This window comes from Ochlerotatus camptorhynchus, unplaced genomic scaffold (genome assembly GCF_037179485.1).
Source record: "Ochlerotatus camptorhynchus isolate MF236.1 unplaced genomic scaffold, CSIRO-AGI_Acam_v1.1 ptg000291l, whole genome shotgun sequence".
NCBI lineage: Eukaryota > Metazoa > Arthropoda > Insecta > Diptera > Culicidae > Ochlerotatus > Ochlerotatus camptorhynchus.
The window spans coordinates 1983745-2006567 of NW_027040780.1; the positions used below are offsets into that span (position 1 = coordinate 1983745).

At 42.8% G+C, this 22823-nt stretch overlaps 2 protein-coding genes across 2 annotated transcripts in view; one reads left to right on the forward strand and one right to left on the reverse strand.

Moving 5' to 3' along the window:
• The window catches only part of Trpm (transient receptor potential cation channel, subfamily M), a 172756-nt gene extending 155074 nt beyond the window's left edge, over window positions 1-17682 (forward strand). Inside the window, exons 14-22 of the mRNA XM_065228481.1 lie at window positions 4531-4671; window positions 4735-4892; window positions 4962-5152; window positions 5225-5470; window positions 5541-5662; window positions 5729-6445; window positions 13471-13912; window positions 13972-14097; window positions 14158-17682. Of these exons, the coding sequence (XP_065084553.1) occupies window positions 4531-4671; window positions 4735-4892; window positions 4962-5152; window positions 5225-5470; window positions 5541-5662; window positions 5729-6445; window positions 13471-13912; window positions 13972-14097; window positions 14158-15284 (3270 nt within the window). The 3' untranslated portion in view covers window positions 15285-17682. The remainder of the gene's footprint in view (window positions 1-4530; window positions 4672-4734; window positions 4893-4961; window positions 5153-5224; window positions 5471-5540; window positions 5663-5728; window positions 6446-13470; window positions 13913-13971; window positions 14098-14157) is intronic.
• LOC135706793 (chromatin-remodeling complex ATPase chain isw-1-like) lies at window positions 7165-8652 on the reverse strand. The gene has a single exon (XM_065228458.1). The coding sequence runs from the start codon at window positions 8630-8632 to the stop codon at window positions 7412-7414; it is 1221 nt and encodes a 406-aa protein (XP_065084530.1). The 5' UTR covers window positions 8633-8652; the 3' UTR covers window positions 7165-7411.
• Window positions 17683-22823: the final 5141 nt, after the last annotated feature.

Below are 22823 nucleotides of genomic sequence, written 5' to 3' on the forward strand. Positions count from 1 at the left end.
ACAACACTACAAATATTTTTTAAATACCTTGCTTAAAAACTTAGCTGAAATCCAATGTTGCTTGGAAATACGCAGAACATCAAAATCAAAATTAAACAAGCTATTAATTAACAACAATACTACAAATCTCAATGACAATAAATGTTCAGCTGATCAAAATAATATTTTCTCACCTTTAATTTGGCATTCAAATCCTTGATATAGCTTCAATAAAACCGGAGATATTTGTGTTTTAGTAAACAAACTTTTTAAAGTGACAATTAATTTTTAGCTGAATCTTAGATTTTTTCTGACTACATTTTTGGATTCAGCATACAAAAATCGTAGGTCAAACATTGAAGTTAATTTTTTAACTTTTATTTGTAAACTAGTGGTTTTGAGAAAATATTTGATGGCACATTGAACTTGAAGAAGGCAACTGAAGTTTGAATTTTAAGAAGACATGTGATTGCTTAGAATTTTTACTTGAAATTACTTAAAACATTTATTTTATTTTTCCCAGACCGACATTATTTATCTTTGTCGCAGAGGTCATTTCGATCAGAAATGCCGTTTCCATGCTACATTTTTTTTTGAAAAATTTCAAGGACGCCATTTCGAAAAAAAAAATCCAATGTGGCCAGATTCCAAAATGGCCGGAATTTAGCAAAAATGTGAATCATTGCAGTTTCATGCTAATCGGAGAATGATGAGTTTTTCCGATTCATCATTTGACGCTCAATGTTGATAAGTAAGTCATATTTAACTGAAACTTGGAAAGGAGCTAACCTCCAACAAATTCACACCGAGTGTTTTTGCTTCATTCGCCGAATTTTAGCATATATTTGAATCATTGCCCATATCAAATAAAGCTGTATACGAATACGAGACGGTCGATTAAAAAAAATCTATTCTGCCTGGATACTGCTCAACTGGCATTTTAGTTATCAAATGCCATTTGCTAGTAGCATAGTTTGTTTATTGCAGTATGCATGTCTTCCAAATCTGGGTATGTTGTTTCGTAAAATCAGGACAGCTTTCGAACAAAACTATCGATCTCTTCTTGGTTGGCAAATTATTTCATATAGCATTATAATCTCACTGGAGAAAATTTCAAAGTGGTGTCTTATGCCGTTTCTAAGTTATAAATACAAAAACTAACTAACTGCCAGGAACGTTTTATTTAAACTTTTTTGGAAGTTCCCGAATTTCCATACCATACCAAACCATACCTTGAAAAATGGTAAGAGGCACCACTCTGAAAGTACTACCAGTAAGAGATGAGAAACATTAAAGTAAGAGCGTTTGTTTAGGAAAAATGCCGCAACTCGGAAAACAATTTTTGCTGTATTTCGTATTTCAGAAAATATTTTTTTTTTATTATTATTGAGAAAATTTCGTAACAATTTCAATAACAAATTAATTTTAAAGAACTTTGGGATTTTTAAAGTACGCGATCTCCAAGATAAGCAGAAATCTTCAATTATTTTTTTCTATTATTATTTTGTTTTAATAAACTATAGCTGTAGGTAAAATTTCATAGCATTCTGAGAACCTTCGGGCCGAACCTGTCCGATAATTAAAGAATCCCCAGTTTCAAATGATTTAAAAATAAATAAAATCTTGAAGCTCTAGGAACAGTTTCGTGGATTGAAGATTTTTATGGAAGTTTCCAATCTTCCGGAGGCCGATCTCATGACCATCAGGGTTCATATGTATGTCCATAATTGCCACGTCTCCAAATTAATTCTTTTATATAATAGAAAAGCAAAACCTGGAAGCATCTCTTGTGTTCCCTGAGCTGTCCCTGAGCTCCGAATTCGTTCTTATATCACAGCTCTAAGTGTTTAAAAAAACGCGTTGCTCTAGGATCAGTTTCATGTATTTAAGAGATGTTAAAGATCTTCCAGGGGACGGTCCCATGACCGTCTGAGTCCATTGTTATGCCACGACCCCAAATTAATTCTTATATCACAGATCCACATGTTTTTGAAAAATCTTATGGGTGGTATCGAGAGAAAAGTCCGAGCGTTCTTCAGAAATGAGAAGTGAACATTCAAACTCACGTGAAATCGGTCATTTGTATGTTGATTTTCATTTATATAAAGCGAACTTATGAATTTGTTCCAATATAAATAATTTCCTTTGAGAAACAGGTGTCTACTTTCATTAATGATCCTTAAGTCCTTAAGTGATCCTTAAGCTCTGATATTGAACGGATTTTCCACACATGGTTTTTTTTTATCTCTATAATGATGTGAAAAATAAATGTTTCAGCAGTTTCTAAAAGATACAACTCGATTTTATACAAATTTATGACATGCTCCATTTTCACGTGTATAGCTGCATTCGTAAACGAATGAAATTTCAAACCCTGTTCTCAATATAAGCTGATATTTGCTGTTAAAGGGTGTCCCACATCAAATTGCATCACGGAAAAAAACGTTGTAGAAAATTACCTAGTTGATCAATACTTTTGACCTCCTTGGGATGCTTCCGTACGGGAGGTTCAGGTCCTTCGATACGAAATTGACCCCGTTGGCTTCGTACCACTCCAAGACAACATTTGAATAGTAGCACGAAGCTAGATCCGGCCAGAAGATCGTAGGGCCCTCGTGTTGCTTCAACACCTGTAGACACCCCTTGAGTTAGATCTCCCCGTTTACAGTCCCAGTAGTCACGAACGGCACACTCCGTTTGCCACATGAGCAGATCACTTGCCAAATCATGTATTTCTTGGCAAACTTTTTAAGTTTCTGCTTCCTTACTTCCTCCGGAACATCAAACTAGTGCTGGACGGTGAAGAGTAGTAGCCCCGGAAGCTGCCGGAAGTCCGCCTTGACGTAAGTCTCATCATCCATGATGCGACAATGAGGCTTCGTCAGCATCTGGGTGTGTAGTTTCCGGGCCCATGACTTTTCCACCGTATTTTGCCGTTCGTCACGATTTGAAGTCTTCTGCACTTTGTACGTATGCAGTCCCTCCCGGTCCTTGGCTCTCTGAACAAAATATTTGTCAGATTCAACTTTTTGGCCACATCCCTGACCGAAGCATTGGGATTGCGCTTAAATGCTTTCACGACACGCTTGTGATCCTGATCACTAATAGAACATCCATTCTGATCGGATTTCTCCTTCCGTTCGATGCTCAGAGTTTCGTAGTAACGTTTAATCACACGACTCACAGTTGACTGCACGATTCCGAGTTCTTTTCCGATATCCCAATGAGAGAGTTGAGGATTTTCCAGGTGCTTGCGCAAAACCAATTCGCAACGTTGCTTTTCGGGTGACGCCATTTTTTCCGAGGGGGCCGACTCTATCTACGATGCAGGAAATATTTTGTTTTGCTGTGGCTAGCTGCGCGTTCGATGAGTAGATAGAAAAAAGATTTATCACGATTTTGAAGATTTCCTGCAAAAAAATTATGCGTGATGCAAGTAGATGCGAGAAATGAAAGAAGATTCTTCGAGAATTTATTCGCTAGTGTGAGATTTTTTGAGTATCTAGAATTGAGATTTAGATGTGTCGCCCCCTCGATTTTTCCAACGTTCGGAAAAATGACAGCGATAAAAATACAGTGTAAACAATTCACTCTAAACTACTTCTACCCAAATTTTCAAGAGAAAATACCCAATGAGTAATTTTCGACAGCGTTTTTTACGTGATGCAATTCAATGTGGGACACCCTGTAGTATCGAATAGATCGCAGCCATCGAATCGATTTCCCGCTTCTGTTTAACTATGTTAACCCATCGTGCAACCACTTTTCTCGTTCTAACTAAGTGGGATTCAAACCAACCACTCTTCAAATGCTGCATTCCACACAGTCTGTGTACCTTTACTCGGAGGAAAGTAGATAGTTAGTCCGTTGGTTTCCCTTGTATTCTAAACTATTTCCAACTCTACACGTTCTTCACCCACCACCTCCACCACCTTGTGATAGTTCACGATTGTTGGCTAAACTTTTGTTAATTGAATTTTGTAGGTAGGTCTGACCGGATGTCTGAAGTCAAAAGTTAGTTTCAGTGCAATACTAACACCTTCCCTTGTTTCCTCCAGTGTTCAAGTTCTAGATATTGTGACATTTCGTTTCGTTTCTTGTTTCGATAATCTCGATGTTTTAGCAAAAGATTTCCTCCATTTATTGGTTAACAGTAAATTTTATTCGATTTTGTGACACAGTAAATCTTGTTCGTACTCAAATCATTTACGATACAGAACATTTAGTAAGGTCGTAGCATTAAAGTTACTGCAATAATTGGCATGGCTTGTGTTTAAAATTCCGATTTCTATAGTAACCTTAGTCTGTACTCATTTTATTGTAACGAATTAGTTTTTAAAAGTAAACATAGCAAACGCAACCAATCAGACTGCACTTATTTATCGAAATTCGCTTCCTTAAGTTATTGACAATTGATTTGCATTCAACCGGTTAGACGTCCATTTGTGATTTAATATTTCGGATTGATCTGTATGGATTGCAGTTTCCAATTTCAATGGATTATTAGCAGCGGTTTCAATCAAAAACTAATCAATCATATTTCCCTTAAAGGTTTCGCTGACGGACTCGGAGAATACGCAGTACAAGGACTACATGTACGACCACGATATGCGTCATCAGCGGCCGCTCAAGTTGAAGAAAAAGTTTTACGAGTTCTATACAGCTCCCATTACGAAGTTTTGGGCCGATTCAGTAGGTTTCATCCTAACTAACCCCTTTGACGGATGATGATTAATTGGTAGCATTAATTTCTAGATGGCGTATGTGTTCTTTTTGGTGCTCTTCACGTATACGGTACTGGTACGAATGCAGCCATATCCGAGCTGGCAGGAAGTGTACGCGATAGCTTACATAACTACCTTGGGCTGTGAAAAAATACGGGAGATAGTGTCGTCCGAGCCGGTGGCCATTTCGTAAGTTAAAAATAGCCATACATGTGTACCAAAATAAACTTACCTTGGTTTTTGCAATCCTTCTTTCAGCCACAAATTCTCCGTCTGGGCATGGAACATGTGGAACCCGTGCGATGCGGCGGCTATCATATTCTTCCTCATCGGGCTGGTCCTACGATTGCGACCGTACACCATGGACGTCGGACGAGTGATATACTGCGTGGACAGCATCTACTGGTATCTGCGGATACTGAACATTCTGGGTGTCAACAAATATCTAGGTGAGTTTGTGTTTTACGGCATGTGGTGAGACAAGCTTGATTGATTCAATGTTTTCTATGGCCCAAACCTAGGACCACTGGTGACGATGATGGGCAAGATGGTGAAGAACATGATTTATTTCGTCGTCCTCTTGCTGGTAGTGTTGATGAGTTTCGGTGTGAGCCGGCAGGCCATTCTGTTTCCCAACAACGATGCCAGCTGGCGACTGGTGCGGGACGTTTACTATCAGCCTTACTTCATGTTGTACGGAGAAGTGTTTGCGGACGACATCGATCCACCGTGCGGAGAGGATCCCTCCCAACCGCAGTGCGTGACAGGTGAGCCTGTTGGAAAATTTAATCATCATCCTCCATTCTGTAATGATGCAAATTGCTTTGTGCCTTCTAGGTCACTGGGTAACGCCAATTGCCATGTCGATGTACCTCTTGATTGCCAACATTTTGCTCATCAATCTGTTGATTGCGGTCTTCAACAATATTTTCATCGAGGTGAATGCCGTATCACACCAGGTATGTTGCGATGTGCAGAGTGAAATGATGAATTTGATATTTCAAAAGTTGATCGATCAATTTTAGGTCTGGATGTTCCAACGGTTCACGGTCGTGATGGAGTACCAGCAGAAGCCCGTCCTACCACCTCCTCTGATAGCATTCTGTCACTGTTATTCCCTCCTTCGATACCTGATCAGGAAGGCGAAAGGTTTGCAACAGTCACGAGATAATGGGCTGAAGCTGTTTCTGGAAAAAGAAGACATGGAGCGGTTGTACGATTTTGAAGAGGAATGCGTTGAAGGTTATTTTAGAGAGCAGGATGCACTGCTGCAGCAATCCACCGAGGAACGAATTAAGAATACCGACGAAAGAGTCGAGAACATGTCTCAGAAGATCGAAGACATCAATCAGAAGGAGAATATGCAATCGGCCACGGTTCAGAACATTGAATTTCGATTACGCAAGGTGGAGGAGTCGGCTGATCAGATCCTCTCGCACTTGGCTGTGATTCATCGGTTTATGTCGACGCACACGCAACTGCAGGACAATCTTAACAGTTCCAATGACAATGTGAGCGCACTGGGTGGTCCGGGAGGGGGAAGTATCGTGTTCGATACCCGGGCGAGGGCAATATCCGAAAGTGACAGCAATAATGTTTCTCTACAGCCAAGAAGGAAGATGAATAGGTCCCTGACGGAGGTTCGACCGGATGCGTACATCTTTGATGACGGTATGCACTTTGAGGTGCGGACGGTGCCGGAAGAGAACGAGAGCGACCGGTCCCCGGAGAAATCGCTGGCGGTGAGTAACGAAGTTCACAATGTATCCAGGGTATTTGCTGCAGAGATGCAAGCACCGAGTTTAATTTTCAGCTCTGCACGACTTCTGGATGTCAAGATTAGTGCCCTTGAAAACCGGAAGTGGAAGGATTCCATCAATATTTCCTTTAAGGTCCTCCAGATATGTGATGATATTCTTAAATTGGTTGGTTGATTATCTTTTTCCACGAGACATTCTTGCTTGGTTTCCTATTCATAAGAGATGGTTATGCTGGTATGGGTATTTCAAGTATTCAACGAAAGGCTGGTTCGTTCGTGCTTTTTTGACTGCTCTCTCCATGCGTCGGAATGTGGATAGGCTAAAAGCGAATAAGAAGCGCTCATAGTATGTGTTAGGCCATGAACACAATGCAATCAGCTGGACTGAATCAGAACGCCAACAGTGAAGTAATGGCCCAAGGGTAATGTGCATCCCGAAAGAAGAAAAATCTGGGACCATGAACAGGGTCTTTTGTGACACAACTACCACGGTACCAATGAAGGACACGGATCACCAGGATATGGACTAATGAAGGAAGTTCGTTGCTGCTCTACTTTGGTTTATTGCTGTTTCTCTACTCCAATTTCACTGCCGTATGAGAGCACTGCTCCTGAAAACGGCACCGCTGGATGCAGCTATTGCTACTGCTATTTCTTCTGTCAATATTTCTGGTCTTCACTTGGAGAAGACTGATTTAACAATAAGCGTCACGCGTAGTAGAAGTAGAAAAATTACGTTTATTTTCCATTGATTATGATTTTACCTTGTTCGTACATTCCAATTCGTTATGTCAGTTTATTCGAAGTGCATAGAACAGAAAATAATATCATTGACAAGCGTCTCGCAGTGGTAACTAACTAGAATGAACAAAACAGAAACAAACTAACAAGCAAGTAGGTAACTGAGTAGCGTGGTCAAATGCAAATTGAACGATACAGATTAAAACATCTATTCCAGCCGGGCTATCTTCGGCTTGCGCGGACGCAAACGATATGTAGTGGAATCCAGATCGAACTCCGGCACCGACTCTACCGGAGGTTTAATACTTTCCAGCTCGCGCTCCTCCGATCGTGACCGCGAATTCTTTGATCGGAAACGAATTTGTTTCAGCAGAGTGTCGTTCTTGGCATTCCTTTCACCGCGATCGATCTCCTTAAACATTTCATTCAGCTGCTCATCGACGGCCGCCACGTCAAGGCAGTTGACGCTTTCGAGCTTCCTTTTGTGGTGTTCGATTGCTTGGAACTCGACACAATCGCCAAGGCTTTTCCGAATGATTGCTTTATCCAGGACTTGCTTCCGATTGGAACAATCGTGAAGGTATTCGTCGACTGTTCCGGACACGGTGAACCGTATCACATGTACCTGTTTCAATTGCCTGATGCGATGGGCACGGTCTTCGGCCTGGAAGTCCGCCTGAGGGTTCCAATCGATGTCATAGAAAATTACCGTGTCGGCCGTGTGCAAGTTGATCCCGACCCCACCCGTTCTGGTGGTAGTCAAGAAAATAAACGTGTCTGAATCAGGGGAATTGAACTCATCGATCATCTCCTGTCTGAATCTCTGTTCAGTGTTTCCCGTCATTCGATGGAACTTGTAGCCCTTCCACTCTAAGTAATCTTGCAGAATATCTAGCATTATGACCATCTGCGAAAACAGTAGGACACGAGCACCACGTTTGCTAAGTTTCGTAAGCAGTTTGTCCAGAACAACCATTCGAGACGAAACGTCAACTATGTCTTGCCCGACTAGATCAGATAATGTCGATTCAGCTCCTGGTATCAAATACGGATGCAGAGTTACTTCACGCAGATATGGAAATACAATCCTCATTATGAAGTTACCAGCCGTTCCGTCCCCTTTCGGCACTTTGATATCCTTACAGAGCACTTTCTTGGACCAATAATTCATCTCTCGCGTCGGGGGAATGTACATAGTCGTTTTAATTTTCGGTGGAATAGTATATTCGACATCGGACTTAATGCGGTGCAACATGATTGGTTGCAGAATTTTCTTCAATCTTACTGCTCGTTCGTGGTCTGGGTCGATGCAATCTTCTACCTTGAACCACTCATCAAAGTCTTCGGAATTGCGGAAAAAGTCCGGTAGCAATAGATTTAACAACGCCCATAACTCATGTAGGTTGTTGTTGATGGGTGTCCCGGTCATGAACAGCAGATTGCGGTATGTAGTACCTGATTAGCCTGAAGGTATCTTCATCTTTGTTTAATTTGTTATTCTAATTTACGTGTTTACGTTTTTTAACAAGTTTAAATACCCTTTTTTTGATGTGTTGGTTGAATTAAAAAAAAAAGACTTTGATTTCCTACGTAACTACTAGTACTTCATTAGCAAGATCGCTTATGATCTGGTGATCTGATCTCAGACAGGCGTCTCTGAACCTTTCGAGGCTGAGCGTACTCCGCTCTTCAAGTGTCTGAAGACCAGCCAGACGGTGGATATCAGAATTTCGAATCCACGGGGGACTGTTGAGGATCATCCTAAGGATCTTGTTCTGAATCCTTTGGAGTTTTAGGTGATGGCACATTGCACAGCTCTCCCAGATTTGCGTTCCGTACTCAATGCCGGGGTGGATGATTTGCTTGTGGACGGCAAGCTTGTTTTTAATGGAAAGTGTGGAAACGGAACAGCAACTTGTTATCAAGGGTGAGACCAAGGTAAACAACTTCACTCGACCATTCAATGGAAGTATATTATCAAAGTGGACTTTCAAGTTACCAGTCGGGACAAGCCGAGGTGAATTGGAGTGCAGAAATAGTATGGTCCTTGTTTTAGCTGCATTGATATAAATCTTCCAGTTTTTGAAATAGTGGGACAGAACATCCAGGCCTGATTGAAGTTTTCTCGTCAGAGCACGGATCATTCGACCCTTATAGATGATGGCAGTGTCATCCGCAAACATTGACAAAATTCCACCACCCTAAAGGGGAGGAACATCTGACGTGAAAATGTAGAAAAGGATAGGACCAAGGAAGCTATCCTGGGGAACCCCAGCATCAACGTCGAACGTATCAGAAATTGAATTGTTCAAGAAGAAATGATCTGCCCGACAAGTAGTTTTTGATGATCTTAACAAGGAAAATCGGGAAATTGTATCGATGCAGCTTGTACACTAGGTCATCATGCCAGACGTTGGCAAACGCCTTCTCAACGTCCAAAAATGCCATGGCACATGTTTTCGAAACGGAATTGTTCCGCTTGATAATGTTAGTAACTCTACTTAGTTGATGGATCGATGAATGGCCTTTCCTAAACCAGAATTGCTCCTTGAGTAAGATGTTATTTTCGTCGGAGAACTTCACCAAACGGCTGAGTATCAATTTTTCGAATAGCTTCGAGATGGAGGAAAAGAGGCTGATGGGGCGATAGCTTATGGCACTGGTAGGGTCTTGCCAGGATTGTGGATTGGAATGAATTGGGCTAACTTTCAACATGCTGGAAAATAGCCAAGCACCAAACACTTATTGAAGATCGCTGCAAGGTGGCGGCCTTTATGTTCTTGGTTGAATTAATAGCAGCTATCACCTCAACAGCCAATATTCTACTTTTGTCAGGGACAACTACGGGGGTGGCAGCGACTCTAGACATTGCCTCCGATACTACAGACTCGTGGGGACTCACCATGGTTTGGTCAAGGTTATGTGAATACAACACTTTGTTGACCAAGAGCATTGGACTTTTCAACTGGGGCTATGAGTAAGGATAGATCCGAATTCTGATTAAGAGGGGAAGGGGAGGGATGGGCCTCGGCTTTTTTAATCTTTGCCATTTTCCAGAACAGCTGGGAGAGAGTGAATCTTGTTTGCAAAATAGTTATTTCTGAGATCCACCATCTTGGATGACTTTGTTTAAACGGTTGCAATTGGTCTCCAGGTTAGGCAGCTAGTACTGCCTACAAATGGTGTTGCGGAGTCTAATGAGGTCTTAAGCAGGCCTGTCAATGTTCAGAGTTTTGCTCACCTGTCTGGATACTGGCACGTGTTGCTCCCTGGCCCGGGAAACCGCTTCATCGATGGAGCGCAGACACCGGTCGATTACGTCGGTCGTTTCCGGTTCATGAAGGAACCCACTTCGGCCACCACCGAATAGTGGTCAGAACTGAGCTCTTGATAAACCACAGGTTGCGAGATATTGTTGGCCAAGTTGCTGGTGTAGATGTCGATGATAGCGTGTGAACCGGACCTACTCAACCGGGTGGGAGTGTCCGGCCTCAATATTTTGTATTGCGCTTCCTGCAGGTCATTGTACAGGATGGTGCCGTTTTGATTGCGCCGACTGTTGCCCAAGCTTGATGTTTCTCGTTCAGATCGCCAGCGATGATGAAGTTTTCCCACCGTCGTGTTAGTTTGATAATATCTCGTCGCAGGTCAGCTATCGACCCGTCCATGATGTTGCCTGTTTGGGGCAGTAAGCCACGTCCACCCCTACGGCTTCAATTATCTTCAGCTGGAAGCTCGGCAGCAGCCGACAGTAGATGTTCCTTCTTAGGGCGATGGCCACTCCTTTTTCCCCGTAGCTGGTTTGCTCCAGCCTCACAAGCTGGAAATCGGGAAGGAAGACGTTAATCTCGGGCGTCAGGTGCGTTTCGGTGATGATGGCGTTATCGATGATACGTTCGTTGAGGAGTTCAACGAACTCGATGCTTTTGCTCTTTAGCGAGCAACGTTCCACAATTTGCAATTTTGATGGCTTCACGGTCCATACTTATTGATGAGGGATATCGCAGCATAAAGCTGTTCTGTTTGGTTCCTGAAGGTGCGCTGGATCATGATGACTTCTGTCACGAGTGTAACAAGTTCCACCGTTGTAAGTAGAAAGTCTGCGTTCTCGATCGTTGATGAAGGGGGAGAGCCTTCATACTGCCACGATAGCCTCGGAGGTGGAGAGGTGCTTCAGGATGCAGTGGTTGCCGCATATGACTGACGTCTTGAGTTTTCCGGAGTGTTAGCTACGCCAGTTGTTGGCGGGACCGATGCAGCAGTTGTTGAGTGGAAGTGGCGGAAGCACCAGAACTTGGTGCGGTTGGGAGACCGCAGGAAAGTTCTGCCCGTTATTTTCTGGCACCCTTCTGTGGCCAGGTTGATTCTGCATAGAGGCTTTTTGCGGATATTATTTAATTCCGCTCGTTTCGGACATGTATTGCTGGATGTCCGATGTGCTGCACCACAATTGGCACATTTGGGATCTGTGTCCTCCATTATCTCGCAGGCATCAGGCGCGTGCTGCTTGCCACAATAGTTGCAGCGGTAGGCCATGCAGTTTTTTTCGTTGCATGCCCGAACAGCATGCAGTTTGCGCATTGGGTGAGATCACGGTGGACTGGCTTGTATCGTTACCAAATCACCACGATGTGGAAAAGGGCTCGAATGTTCTAATGGTCCGTCATGACGACTAATCTTGAAGATGTTGATTTGATTGAGTTCATAATTCTTCAATTCATCCGACAGTGTGGCTGTTTCCATGTCAGGAAGGCCACGCAAGACCATCTTGAGCGGCATGGTTGCCTCAATATCGTGACAGAAATACTCCACGTTTTTTTCTGCTTCAGCAACGCCTCGACAGCCTTGTAGCATAGAGGTCCAGAAGACCAGAAGGTCCCGAAGAAACGTGCTCAACTTTTTGGCTCAGCTCTGGTACTCTCTTCGGTCCCAAGCTAATAGAGTATTAGAATTTCGACTAGAATGGGGTACGTTAATCGTTAGCTTGGAACCAATAGGCTAGTGAAGTAGTGAGCCAATTTTAAATCGTTAGTTTCCACCGATTGCTTGTAGTGCTTCATCTGTGACCATCAGATTGATGCCTTCAGTACACAGGCGCATGGTACAATTGAGAACTTTACTTTCCACCAATTTCCACCAACTTATTTTCCACCATCGGTTCATCTGTGTCCAATCGAGATCGTTTCCCGGTCGGAATAGCAGTCGCATTGGTTTCCCATGCTGGGGTCGTGCGATACTTTATCAAACACCGAGCGCGAACACTATCGCAATGAACTAGCGAACAACTCGAGAGAGCGAGTAAAAAACCGAACTGTACTGCTTGACGGACAAGCAGAGAATCTGGAGCGTCACGCGTGAACTGGCCCGATATATATGCACTCGCGACCCGACCGAACATCAATCACACGTGCCGTCGTAAGGGAAAATATTCTTCTTCTTGTTCGTGTGGAATGTTCTAAATACAAATTGCGTTGCAGAAAATTTGACTTCTCGCTGGAAGTGTTTGATCGCGTACAGTATGATAATTTAGCGTGGTGTAGTGGTAGCGTGATGACCTCTCACCCCAGCAGGCCTGGGTTCAATCCCAGTCGGTGCCGCCGGGATGTTCTGAGGCTTAACATCTCTGATCACGCCTTCCTTTGGAAGGGATGTAAAGCCGTTGGTCCCCGGTTCATGAGTTAATGGGTCGATAGGTAGGGTCCAGGCGTGGAGCTGCCTTCATGGCATTGGTGCTCTGCACGGAAAACAAGGACGAAAAACAAATCATGGGAAAAAAGTATGATAATTTGTTTTTGTATGCTTCTTCTGCTGAACGGGAATTGGAAAAAATCGTCACAAGTGTGTGCGTCGTTCTAAAATGCTATAAATAAAAAAGCTTGCTGGTATAGTCAAAAGTATACACAACACACGAAAAAAAAAAGATCATTGCATTGTCTGCAAGGTCAACTTATATCATAATCTGCAGTATTCGCTGCGGAGGATGATAGGAAATGCAAGAAACATTCAATGAAATATATTTTAGATTTGTAGTTTTAAGACCTTTAAGCAAAAGTATTTAAGCAATTTTCGAGCTAAGAATTTGACCTAAACTAGCTAACTAACACCCTGCAGTAATACATTTGGTTATGGACAAATGTGAAATTAGGCTATTTGAAGAAAAAGATGTATGACCAAATTTTAGCACAAATTGAAATAATTACCCATAACAATCAATTATGCAAAACGCACATCAAAAACCAGTGAATAACCAACAATCATTCCTTTCAGATCTCCAACGATCGCAAGCTCTCCATGCGCTCGGAAGATTCGGAAATGTTCCTACCGCCTTCCAAGGTGCTATCTCCAGCGGAATCGGCAGGTGTGGCAAGTTCCACCACCAAACCGAAGACACCGTTCCTGAACGTCCGTCAGGAGACGGCCAGCACCGAGAGTAAGGATACCCTTACCCCACTGGAGAACTGCGATGATCGGACGTTGGTCGGCGAAGGATCGGCCGAGGACATTGTCGATCCCAACTACGATGGACTGCGACAGCGGGCGGTCGGACGACGGAGAAGCAGTACCATGGTAGGCGGCGGGCCAAGAAGGAACTCCGAAAGTACATCCGGGTTCGATATCAACAAGTCACAAAGCAGTTTACATCAGATGGGCTTCGCAAAGCGACAGCACAGTATGACACAATCGGAACCGGACAGCGGGAACGAGCAGCGTAAGTGGATTTGACTTCAAAATGTAACCCTGGGAAAACGAATGTTTTGATTATTTCAGCTGTTCAACGACCAGTTACACGGGGTAGGAACCTGCTACTGGCGATCCATGCGGAATACACTTCTATCACAGATGAGTTGGAAAGCGTGTGCCATATGATAGCTTCACCAACGTCTTCATTGATGGGTAAGACGATTTAAAGCTTAAATTAATTCAGTCATATTAAAATCCATTCTTCTCTTGTAGATGAACGTCCGAAAAACGTAAGCGAAATGAGCAATCCGGAGTTTGCGGCGCTCATCGAAAAGAAGCATCTGAAGGAATGCGAAGACAGTGATTACGAGATGTTGGAGAAGCTGCTGCAAACTCGTTGCTCAATAGATGAAAGCGATAATATGTTCGATGATGGACCGGAAGAGTACGGCCCACGGAAGATGCTCCGTCGTGAAACTGCTATCGAACTACCAGTTACCCCGTCGAAGTCCAACATTGTTTCCCTGGCAGAATGCGCAGCGGCAACCGATGACTTCTCGGTCAAAAACGAACGGCAAACGGTATCGAACCGGAACTCGTTGAGAGAGTCCAAAAATTCCCCAGTGTCCTTATCCAGTCAAAACTCTCCTCGTAACTCTCAGTATCTGCAATCCACATATCTAAATCCATCATCTTTCGATGCGTCTCATCGAATGTATAAAAAATCATGCGAAAGCTTGCAGAAGAATTCCAGTACCGACACCGAGTACTCCATGCAACCGTACAAATTCATCAAGCAAAGCTCGAACGAAACCAACAGTTCGTTCAACATCGACAACTCCTCGATCGCTAACGACCTCTCGATGGATGGCGAAACGAGCCTTAATTCCACCGTGATCGAAATGCTCTCCGGAGCAAATCTTGCACCGGATGACCGGTCAGGTTTCACCAAGCGGACATGCTCCCTTGGCAGTGCATCGCTGGCACATCCTTCCGACTCACGACCAGGCTTCCTGAAGAAGCAATTCAGCATAGAAAAGTCTCCCGGATTGGGTAAGGTATCCGGCTCGACTCCGGAAGGCTTAGAACGATTGGTGCCCACAACATCGGCGTCAGCGATGGTGATACCCTCTACGATCGTTGTACCCAGCACGGCTGCTAAGCCACCTCCATCGAAACGCTTCGCTGAAAATCTTAGCGTGCTTGGTACGAAATCCATGATGGCCCTGCTCAAGGAAAGCAGTTCCACCAGCACGGAAGATACGAATACAGGGAGGGACCCAATTCCCTGCATCAGTACCAACATCGTGCAGGACGAAATCGCCAAACTATCCTCGAACATCAAGAGCAGCACGGATACGGAGGAAACGGATCCGCCCATCAACGAAACCATGTGCTGATTTTAGTTGTACATTTAGTCGGTAAGGTGTAGCTTTGTTTATCGCACCACCACCACCACCCCGAGTATCCTCCTACACTACACAGACCCACCTTCGAGTCCGTTTTGAGTATCGAAAAATGTCGGAACATTGAGACTGAGTTCCGACAGAACCGAAAACACCACCACCACCAAATGCCATCATCACAACTACCGAACATAATCATCACAGGAACCAGTTATAGGAACAAACGACATAGATTCTAATAACAGGTATGGGAATGGCGCAAAATCGAGCTGCGCCACAAGTTACGTGGTAGGATATTTTTTTTTATAGAGTTTAAGATTTACGACGAAGTCGAAGAGAGTGGCATGATTGCATGAATGGGAATGGGGAAGTTTGCTATACGTTAGGTACGTACGACTTTAGAGAGGTAGTGATACAGGAAGGAAGATAATGTGAGAATATATTGATTGTACAATGCTCGGCATTTCATTTGCTATCGCCATCGCCGATGATGATTTTGACGTCCCGTTGCGAACGGCCCTTAATCCTCAGCTTGCACATCCTCACGTTGATCGTTGATCTTTCTTCATGGTTTATGCGAAATAAAAGTTTGATCGCTTCCCATGGTTTGCAAGTAAGATCGGCATTCACCAAACTGGGAACTTCAGCCAAGTTTCAAGAACTTTAAGGCGATTCTTTCAGCTTCAAGGAAACTTCAGGATATTTTAAAAGGAGCATATAACTTCAGGAATATTCAAAGAACTTCAAGGAAATTAAAACTTCAGAGAAGTCTAGAGAACTTGAGAATAAATGTGGGAAATAAATTCCAAGAACGTCAGGAAAGCTATGTCTAGAGATTTTCAGGGCAGCTCAGATATCTTAAGGGCAATCCCAATGAAATCAGCATAGCCCAGACTTTCAGGCCATTTAAAGATGAAGTTACGGAATTATAGAGAAAGTGTAGAGAACTCCTGAGAAGAATTTTACAGAAGTCCAAAAATGTTCAGAGAAGTTTAAATATGTCAAGGATATTTTCATTTATTTCTGGACAGTACCACTAACTTGAGGACAATTGTGAAAACTTCAAGGTTGCTTCAAGAACAGATCAAAGAACCTAAGGGCAGTTCAGTTAATTTCTATGAAAATTGCAGGAATTGTGCAGAGGTACCAAGAACCTCACGAAAACCTAATCAAAGTTTTGTGATTTTCCAGGAAGTCCAGAGAACTTCAGAGTAGTTTTAAAACGTTTGGGCAGTTTCTTTATTTTCAGGGATGTTCCAAGTACTTCAAGGAAGATCAGAGAACTTCAGAGAAGTTTCATTTTTTTTAACTTCTAGAGCTTACAAGAAGTTCCGAGGCAATATTGGAAATGGATGTAATGTCGGCCTAAATGCCTCTAATTTGGGCCCAGTCAGTAATGAACTAAATTATCAAAAGCGACCAAAAATATCCATTAGTACGGTCCCAATGACGCGTTCATCTAGATAAAATTGAAAAAATAGTAGATTTTCAATGGGCCCAATCTTAGATCCTTAGGCCAACATTAGAGCCATTTCCCCTATATAAAAATCTGAGAATTTCAGGAATTTTACAAAATTTTCGTAAAAATTTCGGGGTCTCTGAATTGATGGGTGATGGCTGTCAGATGGGAGTAAAAAAAAAGAAGATCTAAACGATTTAATTGCTAACTAAAGACTGAACTACTTTATTATTTAATCGATATTTAAAATCTACCCTGCACTAGCTACCTAACTGCTGACCTAGCACGTCCAAGGATCGCTCGCTGTCGTCGTCGTCGTCGCTGTAGTCCGGATGTTGCTTGCTGATGAGACCAAATAGTTACTTCTGCTAATGTGCGTTAAGGTGTTGTTGCCAACGAACTTCGTGTTGACGGTAAAATCTGTTGATGTAGTCCGAATAATAACTGCCTGATGTTGGTTGATTTTGTCCTATCCGGGTTAATGATGATGGCTCGGTTGGTAACTCATGCATATCGGGAAAATTGTTGAAACGATAGAGAAGTTCCGAGAAGGGAACTTCATGACGAAACGAAAGAAAAACTGCTGATTACACTTTTACCATCATCAACGTTTCGATCTTGACATCTTCATCCGGGAAGTTTTAGATCATATAGCTATTAGCGCTGAAAGAAAGATGGCATAACATTATGTCTCCTGAATAAGGCCAAATCATGATGATGTATTTTCATTGTTTCCTATTAGAAACCGGTTGTTAATCATAAAAGTTCGTATGCGTTTTCATTTCCCTTAAAATTGATTTTCTCATTCGATAATTTGTGGTTAGTTTGCCTTGTTCATGAAATAAAATGTCGTGACATAAACCAGCCTGCTGCAATATGTGTTTCAATTTAAGTTAAATTAAGAACATTTGCACACCGAGCCATTCAGAGTGAGACTGAAGGCCCAAGTGCAATGTGGGTGGAAGCGGAACGGAAACGGAAAGTTTGACAGTTGTCACAAATGACATCAATAAGCCTAACCGAAGTCGATTTGGTTCTAACTAGTTTTCAATCCGACAAGTAGGCTTACTCAGATCGGGCTTTTCCGCTGCCGCTGCCGTTCCGCTTCCGCTGTCATTGCGCTTGAGCCTTGAGGCACAGTAGGTCATTATGCACACCAATCTTAGGTCATCTTTTTTGTCAGTGTGTGCGGTTGTGCCGGTCAGGTGTGCCGATTGTGCCGGTCATAGGTCAAGCTGCGATTGTTTGTAAAATACCCATCCCGACAACCCGGTATTTTTGCCACCTTGAATGTTTTGGTTTGAAACCGCTACACACTAAAAAAATCTGAATTTTATTGGTGATGTAAACATCCATGTATGCAAACATTCATGCATGTAAACTTCCTTTTCACGTAAACTAGCAGCTTGCAAGAAATGTTGCAAACAAAGGTGGAAAGTTGCATACAATATATGGAATATTGCACGAAATGTCTCATAAATTTACACGATTTATAATGTAAACTTGTATGATTTATGACGCTCCATTTATGTGCATCATAGTAACGGAAATTTACACTACTTTTTTGAGCTGTGTAGGATAAATCGGTTGGAGGATTACGCGGAAAGTTGTTGGTGTGTGAAATGTTGGTGAATTAATGGTACTAATGGGGTCTGATTAACAGTATCTTTCTCTTGAGCCCACTCTAGAACCTACATTACGTATTTAGATCTATAAGTGAACTGCTGGTCTGAGTTTCTCTGTTATACTCAATTAGAGGATGGTCCTGAATATACAGCCAAACAGCACGCAATGTTGTGAATAACTTCAATAACAGTGCTCCCATTTTATTTCCAACAATCCAATCCCTACGAGATTGTGCCGAAGGTATGTCGAAGGTATGCCAAAGGTATGCCGATGGATGTGCCCAAGCTTTGCCGAATCTATTAAAATAACGTGATGAAAACATTTTATATCTACTATAATTTTTAAGATTTCACCAAGGGGTGGTCACTCTACACACTTGTTTTGCGCCAACTTTTTTCTCAGTGTACCTCAGTGTGCCGCAGCTGTACCGGCAGTGTCAAGAAGTCATTGAACTGACTTTTGTTTGCTTGTGAATAATGCCTTGTTTGGCAACCTGGTATTTTAACAGCTCTTATTTTTGTTTTTTTTTTAATGTTTTCAAAAACGACACGGACTTCAGTTGGGACTACACACTGGATTCATCCGTCTCCAAGGATGCCTGCAACGGACGACGGACGAGCACCGTTGCTACACGATCTTTTCATCTTCGGCGGAAGGCCGACCCCGCACAACGAACGTCAATCATTAGTGAACCAACCCTTCTGGGAGCCGGCGGAGGAAATGGATTTGCACCGAATTTTTCACCGCCCGAGTATCATCCGTCGGGAAACTGGAAACCAACACCGGCCGGAACAAACGTCGAACTGATGAAGGACGCACCGCTGACCCGAAACGGACCAGCCAATTTTCCAAGCTAAACTACTTGTCAGAGTCCACCAACCCGTACACCCTACAGGACAATTCGATCAGCTTCAAGGTCTACAGCGCCTCCAAGAACAATCGCTTTCCAGGCCAGCAAAAATAGCATTCTCCACTTCTTCAATAACCCACCCGTATGCCGTCCGAGGATCTGCTGCTGACTGCATTAACCACCAAGGACTGCCACCCGTCACAAGTGCGAATGTTCCCGCTGAAATCGGGAAGTTCCTCCTCCGGATTGGTAGAGTTCCCGAGCGTAGCCCTGGCGGTGAACGTCATCATGAAGTGCAACCACAGCGCGATGATCACAAATGCTCAAAACTCCCGTTCATTATGAAGCTGTGCTTCTCCTCTTCCAAGAAGATGAACGGTGCGTGGAGTAACGAGAACACCGAAAACACGTTAGCTTTGAAAGAGCGGAAGCTTTTTTTCTGAGAAAGGAAAGGATTTTCCTTTTTCTGTGTAGTTAATGTTATGATTCGGTATTATAATTTCTTATTGTGTTAGTTAAAAGTGCAAAAAGGAACGAGAGTAAAAATTTGTCGACCTATTTGAGATTTTGCCAAGACGGTCCTCCAACATTATGTGTTGGACGATTGAATGGTTGATGTAGCAGCCACCGCCATGGATGCATTCAAGCAGTTCGAATGGTCGGATGGTATAGTTTTTGTTTGGTTGTTGACTTCTCGATTAAAACTCAAGCACTGCTTGTCGTGACCGGCCCAAGATTTCCAGCGTCGACCACGGCTACACAAATTAGCGATGCAGTTCCCACGGCTGCGGCTGATTCCAATGCTGCTGCTGCTGTTCCTTCTGCTGCTAAAATTCGTCAAAAAAGACGGACCAGCAGCAGCATTGGAAGCAGCCGCAGCCGTGGGAGCTGCATCGCTAGTTCGTGTAGCCATGGCCGGAAACCTCGGTCAGGTCAAGATACCGCTGTCAGCTGTTCTTCGTATGGGAGGAAATGTGGATGCGACTGCCGTCACGGGTGTAACGATTTTGGCGAGACTTGGTAGAGATTCACGGTTGTTTTGAAAATAATTTGACTAGGAGTGGCAACGTCAATAACAAATTTTGACACATGCACACTGCGCAGGCGCAGAAAAAGTTCAGTGTTACCAGTAACTTAGAAAATCATAAAAATTGAAACCATGGGTGCCAAACAACGTCAATGACTGCACCCGGGTGTGCCCTAGTTTGATTTTGGCACACTGTGTAGAGTGACCAACCCCTTGGATTTCACAGATCTGTTAAGTAATTCTTACCAGTGATATCCAGGAAATCAATTCCCGTGAATTTGACCAAAAATCATGTTTTTAAATTTTTGAAAAGCTCGTTAAAATTCCTGGGAAACAGCTAGAACATGCATGGTAAATAAAACTAAATATACATTTTCACTGAAAATAGAGTTCACGGGAAACCATTTACAGAAAATTGTATGCATGCAGATCTAGGACAGATGTTCTAGTCATGGCTATTCATTCCTATTATGGTGTATTCCAATTATAGCCTATGGGAATTCCATAGGATATAATTAAAACACACCATAATTGGTACGTATAGAGATGGCAAATGAAATTTTCTGTGGATGCTGATGGAAACTTTTTTGAAAGGTTCAAAATAACTTCAAGAGAACTTCCAGCCAAAACCTTTCTATGAAAGATAGAAGAAAAATTTGAAGGCAGCTGACAGAAACTTTCCAAGATTTTGTGATTTTGGGAACATGTCGGACGAAACAGAGGAAATTTTCGATAAATTTGCGGATGAAGTCAAAAGACACTTTCGGGGCAAGTCAATAGGAGCCCTGGGGGAGGTCAGAAGAAGTTGCCGGGATAAATTGCAGGAATCTCCCGGTAGCAGTCTTCTGGAGATTCTAGAGAAAAAAAACTCACATATTATGTCGAGAAAACCATCAGGAGGAAACCATAAGCACTTCTTGGGGAACTCGAAGAAACCTCCAAAATAAGTTGGAGAATCTTCCGGTGGAAGTTGTAAGAAACGCACATTTTCAATGCAATTCAATTTCCTCCGTGGAAAGATGGAAGAAATTTCCTGTGCAAATTGGGAGGGAATTCTTGGAATAATCAGAAAAAAATATTTTCGAGCATTTTTCCGAGTAAAAAATGGTCATTTCAGATTTCATGGAAAGTCCGAAAAATCTTCCGGGTGAGTCTGAAATTAAATCGAAAAAAAGCTCCGATAGAACGGCTCTAGTGTTAGGAATCGAAAATTTTTGACAGTGGTTTGTTTACACTTTTTTAGAGAACAACTGGTACAAATTTGATCAAAGTAGTCGATCCCGTTCAGAAATAACGTCAAATGGAACTCGAAAGAAGAAATAATACTGTGCACAAACACCTGGCAAATCCGGAGTGGTCCGGTTCCAAGCTGGCAAGCACTTTACGATGCCGAACATAACAGTTTGTCGAGTGTTTAAAACCTACAAGGAAACCATGAAAGTAGAAAAAAATCAGCGCACCTACGGAAAACTGGAACCAAGGATTGTCAGCTGCGCAGCAAGGTGTTAAGGTGCATTAAAGCCAATCTCGGTCTTTCAATCCGAGATGTGGCCAGAAGGTACAACGCCAACTTTCAAACGGTGCGGAACATCCTTTTAAGGGAAGGATACAAGTCGTACAAAGTCAGTAAACATCCGAACCAGCACATGAAGCAGAATTCCGTGGTCAAAACGACCGTGTTTTGACGAAGTACAAGGGCTGCACTTTGATCGATGACGAAACATACGACAAATTCGATTTTAAGCAGCTTCCCGGTCAAAAGTTTTACATCGCGACTGGACGTGGGGATGTGTCGGGAAGATTCAAGTTCGTGTTTGCCGACAAGTTCGCGAAGAAGGCCATGATTTGGCATGCGATTTGCAGTTGTGGCCTGAAAACGGAACCATTCGTCACATCCTCGACGATGACATCCCAATTTTACATCGAAGAATGCCTGAAAAAGCGTGTATTGCCGTTCTTCCGCAAGCATAGGGGCAAAGTCATCTTTTGGCCCGATTTGGTCAGCTGCCACTACTTCAACGTGGTTCTGAAATGGTATGCTGTCAACAAGATCGATTTTGTCCCCAAGCTAATGAATCCTCCGAAATGCCCGGAATTTCAAACAATGGAAAAATACGGGCCAAATTTCAAAGCGACGACTTTGACGAAGCGGCGGGGCAGTCAAAAACATCCAGCAAATGCAGCCAAAATGGAAGAAATGCGTTGATTCCGTATCCGTTTCCACTGTGTGGACGCTAACGGGCTCCATCAAGAGAAAGGTTCGAGATTTCGTTTGAACGGGATAAATGTAACCATCTTATGCTGTAACTTTGAAGTTGTAATAAGAGTACTGTAATGTAACCATTAATGGACTTATTAAACTAATTGAATCACGAATAACAGGTACTTTTATGCGGAAAAATTTACTTTTAGTCAGCCTTTAAGAAAAAGCTTTTGAGGGATGACAGATTAACAGGGGATTTGAAAAAAAAAAGTTTTACTCGTGAATCTACTAAAAATTACTGCAGATATCTGTTATAGGATGATCGTTATCAAAGAATTTCGAAATGTTTCATACAAACGAATTGAGTG

Bases quoted from the DNA above. Each gene is read 5' to 3' on its own strand.
- LOC135706793 (XM_065228458.1), bottom strand. From the start codon at position 8,632: ATGACCGGGACACCCATCAACAACAACCTACATGAGTTATGGGCGTTG.